This window comes from Pleuronectes platessa, chromosome 21 (genome assembly GCF_947347685.1).
Source record: "Pleuronectes platessa chromosome 21, fPlePla1.1, whole genome shotgun sequence".
NCBI classification, from domain to species: Eukaryota; Metazoa; Chordata; class Actinopteri; order Pleuronectiformes; family Pleuronectidae; genus Pleuronectes; species Pleuronectes platessa.
The window spans coordinates 10,240,261-10,250,377 of record NC_070646.1 but is presented as its reverse complement, the minus strand read 5'-3'; the positions used below and the strand labels follow the sequence as shown (position 1 = coordinate 10,250,377).

The 10,117-nt window shown below is 41.5% G+C and overlaps 1 protein-coding gene across 1 annotated transcript; it reads right to left on the bottom strand.

Annotated features, from left to right (window-relative positions):
- Positions 1-438: 438 nt before the first annotated feature.
- On the bottom strand, positions 439-9,873 carry rhot2 (ras homolog family member T2). Its single transcript, XM_053413999.1, has 19 exons — positions 9,677-9,873; positions 8,774-8,832; positions 8,400-8,481; positions 8,247-8,290; positions 7,497-7,550; positions 7,336-7,388; positions 6,927-7,035; positions 6,630-6,731; positions 6,403-6,501; positions 6,200-6,308; positions 5,979-6,099; positions 5,702-5,786; positions 5,433-5,578; positions 5,223-5,323; positions 3,355-3,485; positions 3,132-3,212; positions 2,904-3,026; positions 1,976-2,178; positions 439-1,555 (listed from the first exon to the last, which is right to left on the bottom strand). The coding sequence occupies exons 1-19, from the start codon at positions 9,711-9,713 to the stop codon at positions 1,438-1,440; spliced, it is 1,857 nt and encodes a 618-aa protein (XP_053269974.1). The 5' UTR covers positions 9,714-9,873; the 3' UTR covers positions 439-1,437.
- Between the last annotated feature and the right edge of the window lie 244 nt (positions 9,874-10,117).

Here is a 10,117-nt window from a genome sequence, read left to right as displayed (position 1 = left end):
CTTCTACATACTTCATGCACGTAAAATCTCTAACTGTACCAGATTATTTTTTTCGAAATCCATTTTTTTCTTGATAAACTGATGTCACAAAATATTCCTACAATGCTAAAGAAAGTGTAAATTAATCCTAGATCCGCCCCATTAATAGAATCTGCTCCAAAAGTTAACGAGTCACGTCCTGGCCCGTGTTCCATCCTTCCACCAAGTCACAGTAAAACCTGTTCAGTAGTTTATAAGCAGTCCTGATGATCTACAGACAAACAGTAGCGAAGAAATCATCTTGGCAGAGATTGCTAAAAAAAACCTGACATCTAAGTATTCAGCATGAAAACACTACGATGCTGCAGTTCAACAAGGTGATAATGATGAAATAAACACAATCCAACACACGATCAGACAGCACAGAAATCACAACACATTTCCCATCTCAACACTCTCTTCGTTTGTCTTTTGGGTGGAAGATCCCACCCGCTCTGGTCTTTTATTAAGCATCTCAATCTTGCAGAGGAAACAGTCATATCTTTAAAAGCTGCAGAAACAGCAGGTCAGCAGCTAAATTGAGCAACAGAACAAAACAATGGCAGGTCATGTAACATGCATGCACAGTGTCAGGTATATGTGAACAGAAAAGAAAAACAAAACAGATAAGAAATCTACTTCAGTCTGGTTGAAAATATATTGATTTCAGTATGAAAAAAAGGAGTGAAAGCAGAGATCGGACCAGATCCTTTCTTTTAAGATTTTTATCATTTTTAAGATTCACTTCGTCTCAGGAGAAAATATTGTTCCTGCAATTTTAGTTTTGTTGCAAACAGCCATTTTCCATCATGCACAAAGAGAAACCTCTGTTGTTCACTGAGGAGGTTCAGCAGCAGCCAACCAGGATGTCATCTCTGTTGAAAATGCCTCACATGCTCCCTTTGGTTCTTCAGTCTTGTCAATTTGGCAACTCTCTGTCATACTAGGGAAACACTGCATGTATATAAAACTCTCTCATCTCACCATTAACCCTTACAGATAACTGAGGGAGAGGACACAGACTGGACTTTGTCCAACTCCTCTGTTCTCATAAAGCACCTTTTTGAATATGAACAGTAGCAGTTCTATGTTTTTCAATGCACAGAGCGTAGATAGGCTAACTCCTATGTTGACCTGGTGAGACAATATAAGGCAGAAAAAGCTGGGCACAGCATCGAGGACTACAATAAGACCACTAGGATCCACGTGCGGTCTGTTGACTGAGGGTAGGACAAAGTGAGGAGGTCAGACAAAGGCGGGCAGAGATATGACAAGTTTCCTGGAAGCCTCTGTGGTAAAAAGTGAAATGATGCAAACTGCATTTGCTCTGGATCTGGTTTCGGAGGTTTGGTCTTGATGGATAAAGGGTGGATCGTTTTGAAAAACAAAACAAAACGTAAAAGCTCAGCTGGCTCTGGGTCATTTCAGTCTCACAGCGGCTCTGTAGATAGCAAAGCCCAGAACTGCGACAACAGCCGAGCCCAGCGCCACTCGCAGCCAGAAGGATGTGTTGCTCATGTCTGAACCATTCAGGTGTCTGGAGGTGGGAGGGGAAAAACAAGTGTCAGTCACATCAAATAATGCAAAGATACTAGCATTAACATTTCATATGTTTGGCTTCTCTGACATCTCTGTTTATCACTCTTAAAAGGGCGATTCCAGTATATTTAAACCTAGTGTTGTATGTATAAATGGATGATACACACAGAACCTTTTTGAATAGGTCCAGCTGATCGCGCAGTGGCAGCGGCAGCGGCTACAATTTAATCTTATGGGGCAACTGCAGAAGTGCATGAAATATCCATAAAAAGTGCTTTATTTTGAAAATAAAAGACTTCTTATTCGGCTTATAAACACAGGGTCCAGGTTGAAAAATACCCTGTGTGAATGCTCTGTGTTTTCAACATAATATTCTCCAATGGCTGATGTTTCACTAATCTGTTTCACTAGAACGTACGGGTACATCGCTGCCCAGGCAAGCCTGGTGTAGATGCTCTTGCTGGTGGAGTCGAGGAACAGGCTGGAGAAGGGCAGAGGTGGAGGCAATCTGTGTTTATAACAGAACTCTGCTGGGGTCATCCCGTGGAGCTGCTTCACTTCCGAAAGGTCCACTTTGGAAGCGACCAACACGCATGGGATATTGCTCTCCATGTAGTGTTGCTGAGGAAAAACAAAGAGATAACTAGAATTACTGTACTGCATTTGAACGCCTCTGCCAACCAGGGCAGTTTTTGTTAATATTTTCCAGTTACATATAAAGGTCACTGTAAACTTTCAAAACTGGAACATTATGACTTTATCTTTGAGTCCGAGTGACAACTGATCAAAAGTTAGAGAAATTCCCTCAAGCCTAGAAATTCCCTACGGGAAGTCGTAATATGTCAAATTCACCATTACATGAGGTCAATGTGATCTTGACCTTTGACATCCAGGCACCAAAATCGAATCAGTTAATCTTTGAGTTCAAGTGACAAATTTTAAGACATTCTCTAAAGCTGATCTTAAGGTATCATGTTCAAGAAAAACATCAACACTTTGTGAGGTCACAGTGACCTTCAGATACCAAAATCAAGTGAGTAACCACTCGACCCCAAGAGAATGTTTTCAAATTTGAGGAAACTCCCTCAAGGCTTTCTTGAGATTTCGTGTTGGGTCTCTTACTTCTTCCTGTGAAGGTCAAGTGTCCGAGAATATGAAAAGATGTTTGGTTGATTGATATTAAATAGTGTCTGAATCATAGCAGAAGCTGGAGTTGGCCTGTCATGTCCTGCAGAGTAATATTTACAGATCCGAATGTTGCTTCACTAACAGTAGAAAAAATGTAAGCAATCTGTGGGCAATGATATTATCCCTTTAATGCATCTGTAACCTTTGTCGTGACTGACCTTGTATATACTGGCACAATAGTCGAAGGACTGTGGGTCACCGGTGTCATACATGAGACAAGCAACGTCACAGGAGGCGTCTGACTCCTTCAGGAACTCCGCCTCGACATCCACCTCTTTGAGCTGCATGGAGGGGGAAAAATGATCTTTTAAATAGTGTGGCACTGAGACTTTAGTCAAGGTCAGAGGTTAAAGTTCATCATTAAGATCATGATGGGAGCTACTTACAATAAGGTACTTCTCCTGCTTGCTGACTTGGACAGTGTTTATGGCGTAGGGGGAGAAGGCACTGCTGGGATTTCCTGTTTTCTATAGAAAAGATAGAGAAAACAAAACAGGAAAACGGTTACAGCTCAGCTTCACTGTTAATGATGGCAGCTATTAAAAGCTCATCAATTCAATAATCACACATTTGACATTTTCAGCTCCAGACGAGCAGATGGTGCCGTACCTCAACGTTGCGACCCACGAAGGCCTGGAGAAAGGCCGTCTTGCCCGTCCCCCGCGGTCCGATCACCTTGCAGAGAAACACTGACCGCTGGGTCTGGCACTTCTCCAGGTCCACCTCTCTCTCCCGTGTCACTGCACATATAAACAAAAACAGAGAGAAAATATAAACCAATCACACAAACACGCAGGACTGTCATTCTGCCTGTTGGAATCTGAGAAAACACAAGGAAACACCTGCCTTAACTCAACAGATAATAAAATGGACAAATGGTCTTTGATTTACCAATTTTCCCAACTTGCTAAGTGAAGTAAGAACATGTGAAATAGTGCGGGGCAATCATTTTCCAGGCAATATTAACAGCCCTCGGTGAGAGGCCAACATCGTTATTAAAAATGGCCATAACGGAGGATGTAGCTGCAGCAACCAGCTGAGAAAGATCAACCCGATACAAGGAGCCGTTTCTGTTCTCCTACATACAGACAAATTAGTTTGTTCTCTCCTGTGAGTTGTTGATATAAACCAAAGGAATTGAAACAAATTAAGTGAAAAAAAAGGCATGGGCTGGTGAGAAAAGAGAGATTTCCCTCCAACAAGTCAAATGAGCAGTAACACAGTCACTGGCTTTACTTTTAGATGAAGGCTACTCAATAACATTGAACAAATGACACATGCACTGTACGTTGAGTAATTTTAACATGAGTTAAGTTGACCTGTAATAACATTCAGTGTATAATAATTCACATATACGGCAGGTGTGTATTACACCTGTGAGAGTGTAAGGTTTGCCTGTGTAGTTCTTCATTGTGTGCAGTGGCCTCTTTATCTGGATATCTGAAAATAAGGGTGAAGTGATGAAGAAACCAAGACGTTAACATCTGCAATCTTGTACAAGGATACAGGACCGCTGAGTTTAGTTTACTAATGCTACTTAACTCGTTTTTTCGGTTAACCACCATGAGACACCAGGTAAATTTCGAAAGGTATTTTCTATTTAAAGTTTGGACTAAATGTTGGCTATATATTCTGTAAACAACAGCGTGTGTCTAAGCTAACTTAATTAGCTCACGAGGGACAATACAGTCCCTTGGGCACAATCAAGAGGTATCAGGTGATGTGAACTGAACTGTGGCTCAAACATTGAAGTCTAAACCAAGCCACGGATTTGGACTGTACCAAATTCTGTAAACCCATCTCAACATTTTACTCAAGACCAATGTATCAGCCCAATAAATGTGATTCAGCCAACATGGTTAAAATTAAACAAACAACACTACCCAATAAATGATGACGCCTCCTGTAAGGTCACCTGAGGGTTCTGACCTCAGAGACAGAATTATGTGTGTGATTAGCAGCAGTACGACACATTACATCACACTTTCTAATCTTGTCAAAGCTTTCCTGGACAACCGTGCTCAGACTAGTTCACGTCTGCACTGAGTCTTCTGCCATGCACACACACACACAGTACTATATTCAGTTCCTCATATTAGCTCATGTATGAATCCCTAATTTAATCATTTATCCCTGCTCTGTTCATCCCAAGAATAAAAATGTCCTCAGTATTACGTGTGGAACATGCATCATACTTCAAACCACACATGCATGACAGTGCAGACGAGCAATTTGCAAACCCCCGGGTTAAATGAACTACTCACTCACGTCTCAAGGACAAATGCACATGTATGTAAATCTATAACACTCCAGTTAACTGGATTATGATTGATAATCCTCCTATGGTGCCCAAGAGTTCAAGGAGGATGTACAGTGGGTCTCAAAAGATAGATGTTCCTAACATTTGTAATTACAAGAAGTTGGTCTGAATTAACTACAATTTCCCTTCTCTCTCACACACACACATGCACACACACCTGTGATAGCTGAGGTCTGGGACTGCTGCTCAGTGAGGATAGGGTAACCTAGGTATCCTAGGTGCTCCAGGCAACGGTGGATGTCAAGGTATGCAGAGAGCCTGCATGTGAAGGAAAAAGTGCAGGGAATAAGTGATCTTTAAATGCATTACAGTGTTAATGTAGAACAAGCTTACAATCACATCATCAACAACAGAGGGAGATACTCACGTCCACTGACAGAGGTAGCCGTGGTTGGTGATGTAGCCCTCATCGGTGGTCGCTACAGTCATGTAGACCTCGGCCCCCCACGGCATGTAGGGACATACACAGAACAGGTTCCTAAGCTCCGACGGGGACAAGGCAGAGTCTTTGTCCTACGAAGACAAAAGAGAGACAAATTTTCATCCTCCATCCTTCGGTAAGATTTAACCCAACATTTATCTATTATGCTTTAGATTCCATGTGGAAAATGTGGCCAGAGGCAGCGAGAAACTCACTTCATCATACTTGTCAAACAGCTGCTGGAGGAACTGGTGGCCTAGTGGATTGAGCTCTGTGGTGCAGCCGACAGGAACCCGTAGTCTGACAACACAAATACAACATTAGATATTAAAGTACATGGGTTTTTAAGTAGACACATAATGCTAATAGCAAGTCTTAGAAAACTGTAGAATATACAGCGTGGGATCTAAGCTCTCAATCATTTCAATACACCATGTTGCAGAAAACAAAACTTTGAAGCTGTCATGACAGACAGGACATGGACAGACTTACTCAGGATAAAGGTAATCGTCAGTCAGCTCAAGGTTGTCATGATAACCAAACCTTCTGAGGATGGTCCACGTGGTTTCATGTCGGCCCCTCTGGATAAATAATGTATTAAGGAACAAGAAACCTGAAAGAGATGAGAAACAATACATGGTCATTATAGTTGAGTGTGGCCCTGCACCAACATGGTTTAAAGCTCCATGATCTCATTCACGGAGGATTTATACCATTGAGCGTCAGGCCGTTGTCTTGCACTCCGTCGCTTGTGTTCTTCCAAACTACTGTCTTCACGTCTTCTAAGGCTTGAGGTGCAAGAGGATTTCCGAAACAAGATTTCTACAAAAAAAGATGATACTTTTATAGCAAACAAAATGTTTTTGGTTCACATAATAGTCAAGAAAACAGTACGTTAAATGATTTTAAGTGGCACCTGAAATCTGTTGAGTTCAGCGTCACTGAGGATACGGTCATTGTCCTGGTCGGAAATGTAGAATATTCTGCTGAGGGCTCGGACACATAAAGGTTTAAGCTGTGGGGAAATATTGAAGGTCAAAAATAGTCCAATATTATGGATGTACACAGTACACAAAGTAGACTGGAACAGACACACAGGCTGACTCAGCACCTGGTATCACATTACAAAAAAAAGCGGCTGACCTGTTTGTCTTCAGGGTCGTAAAGAGGAGCAGTGGGGTGAAGAACGGCCTTCTGTGCATAGTAGAACAGCTCTGAGATGTTTTTCAGGTTCTTCGCAGAACACTTGAGAAAGAAAACCAGCAGAGGGAATATTTCAGATACAATTATCAGCACAGCCTGAGAGCAGATTGTCTGCGCATGTGTAAACATTTGTGTGCAACCCAGCGACCACACGTGTATCGCAAAAGTAGATTCAGCAGGTGTATACAGACTTCAGAGATAAGGAATGGAGGGGAAACGTCTAGACTTCAGTCGTACCTCGACACATGTCTCAATCTCAGAGAACTGGTTCATGATGGGGAGGATAGTTTCCATTGAGCTCCCGCAGCGCAGATCAGACTTGTTTCCCACAAGGATGATGGGAACTCTGAGGAAAACAGGTTGAGACAGGTTAACTCAGTACCAACACACAATGACGATTGTTACATACAACAACCAAAACATCCCAATTCAGGACATGTTAAAAACCCGTTTTGAATTAAAATACTGTGTAAAACATGTTTTCAATCAGCACATAATGTTTTCAAGGTGACTCAACACTACAACAGGCTGGAATAGATCGACTGCCAAGTTTGCCAACATTACATACAAACAATGGGAAGGAGAGCAAAGTCCATGAGACAAGAAAAGCCCAAGAAACACACACCCAATGACAGCTTATACATACTTGTTCCCCTTTTCTGCTTCTCCGTTTACTAACGGGATCCATTTCGTTCTGATCTGAAAAGCACGAGGTAGCATTTAACACAGTGTAGTATGTGTTTTAAATGAATTAAGTAAATATAAAACACAGTACGAGACAATGTGAACCAAGCTGGAGGCTACTACCTTTTCTATTGTTTCCTCATTGGTGACATCATACACGACACAAACCACGTTGGCCTGTGATGACAAAAACGTCCATCAAAATCAAGACATTCCCCAATAAACCTATTAGAATTAAAATGTTTGTACACACTTAGAGTTTACAAAGATGTTTGATAATAAAGTGAAAAGGTTTAGATATCTCAGAGATTTGTGCATGAGTAAGGGGAAGATAGAGCATGAGATGGTGCACCAGCTAGGTGCAGTGTTAGCAGTAATGCTGGCGTTGTACCAGATCATTGTGGTAAATAAGGAGCTGAGCTGCAAGATAAAGCTTTCGATTTATCAGCCGATCTACATTTCAACATTACTTATTTTATATTATTATAAACACAAACAAAGAAGAATGACTCACAGACTAATCACAAATACAAGAACCCGTCTCGTTATTTTCATCTTAAAAACTGTAATGGACATGTCCTCTATGAGTATGTTACAATAAACAAAGCTTAAAAAAATATGCTTTTCTTTGATAAAATGGCAGTGAACATTTTTATTGCAGAGTGGCAGACAGCCTTACAGGATAGTAAATTTATTTATATTTTCCTCTCAGAGATGATATTGAATTTACTTATTCAAGGTTGTTGAAGCTGAATTCAAGCCCTGTGTTCATGTGGTTTGAGTTTATTTATGTCGAGTATCAAAGATGAAGATGGTTAAAAAAAGGATGATTTCAAGCTCAGAATGTTTGTTGGTGCAGTAAAGTGAGTTTACCTTGATGATCTCATCTTTCAGGACTTTATCACTCTGCTCCTTTTCTGTTGAGGATAAAGACAAACATTTGTGTCACACAGACCCTCACGTGCAACAAGCATGGAGACCAATCAGTACAGACAGTAGTATGGGTAAGCCCACACGTGATGTTACCTGAGTAGTCCACTATGTGTGTGGGCACCTTCTCAGGAGTCACATCAGCAGGGATGGTGATTTCTTCAGCTCTGGAGGGAACCTGTCAACATCACAAATGTACTTTCAGTTATAAGTTTTTCAGGGCACAGCGTTCATTCATCAGCGAAGGCATTCATGGTCAAATGACAATAATGGCCACTATTGTTGAAGCATACAAGTGATACTAATGTGATCTCCTTCCTTTGCAAAAAAAGACTTGTTTGCACACATCCCAGTGTTTCCTGTGATGCTGTAATATGATCTATGGCAGCAGAGTTTGAGAAAAACTGCTCTTGAGAAAGTGAAATCTGTGCAGAATCTCACGAGTGGTAAACAGCTGCATGGACACTTACCTCTTCTGGAAACTCCTCTCCGACCAGGGACATGATGAGGGACGTCTTCCCCACCTTGGCTGTGAACAGAGACGATATGAAGAGGATGAGAGAGCAGCGGGCAACAGGGAGACACATGTGACTTGTATGTTGAAATGACAGAACTAACATGTCAGTGCTGCTTGTTAACATGGCATGAGGCCGCTTTACTGCAGCTTTTATTAGAAAAATGTGAAGCAACTGATACACGGTGCAATAACTATTCACACACACACACACACACACACACACACACACACAGTTAAAGTTGTTACTTCACGAATGTCCCCTTTGAATGTATAAAGTTTTAGTTATTCAATTGTTTATAAGAAGCTCTTTCTATTTTCCTCTATTTTAATGTAACTACTGCACTGCTGAGCTGATCGGTGGCTTCCTGTGCTGTTGACCATGTGTCGACTAGCACCTGACAGATCAAACTAGAAACTGACGCGAGACCATCCTGAATAAACAGATGTGTTATGATGTTATCAAATGTAACACAACGCCATGTACCTGTTTTTACACAGAATAAAAACACACTATTATCTAGTGTGTAACGTTGAGCTCATAAGTTAGAAAACGGAAAATTACATTCAACAACTTTAAATTCCTTCACAACTTTAAGAGCAAAGTTACTCGAAGCTATGTTATGCTAGCATGAGCGGAAACTAACATTTGAAGGCGCTTCATTTCTTAGAAAAAAGCTATTTAATATCACATTTAAACAGAAGCACAGACGTGTGGGTATGTTCATCTAGTGTACCGAGCCAACATGTCCCCGGGAGACACTCAGGTCAACTCGGCTCCAAGTTAGTGAGTTAGCTTAGGCGGCTAATGTTTGCTAGCCTCTTAGCTTGTGTTCGGCTAACAGCGGAAGCGACTTACGTTCCCCCAGGAGGAGAATCCTGACGTCCTGCTTCATGTTTCCTCTGCGTGTGGACGACAGTCAGACGCGCTGCGGGGCTACACGGACATTTATCTCTCATCTGAAAGTCAAATTTTCCAGCTAAAGCCCGAGTGAGCGTCCCTCGCTCCACGGCGAAGGTGAAACCATATTGTTCCGGTTCAGGGAGGAGACGGTGAAAAGACGCCCCCTGCAGGACAAACCACAGCGCTGCTTCCCGATCAGATGTATTGAAATGTACACAAACATGATATTACTTAAAACTATTAGATCCTTGTAAAGTTTTGATATTAATGCATGTAGGGATCTCTAAGCATTTTACCATTCCCCCCGATACTAGTGATTGTGTGTGTGGATTATACTCAAATACCGTACTCAAACTATAAAATATCTAAACTACAATAACAGTCAGTGGAGCACAC

Bases quoted from the DNA above. Each gene is read 5' to 3' on its own strand.
- rhot2 (XM_053413999.1), bottom strand. From the start codon at position 9,713: ATGAAGCAGGACGTCAGGATTCTCCTCCTGGGGGAAC. The intron at 7,551-8,246 runs GTAAACTCACTT...TTGTCATCACAG, and splicing joins TGAAAGATGAGATCATCAAG to GCCAACGTGGTTTGTGTCGT. The intron at 2,179-2,903 runs GTCAGTCACGAC...GTTTTTCCTCAG, and splicing joins ATTGTGCCAGTATATACAAG to CAACACTACATGGAGAGCAA.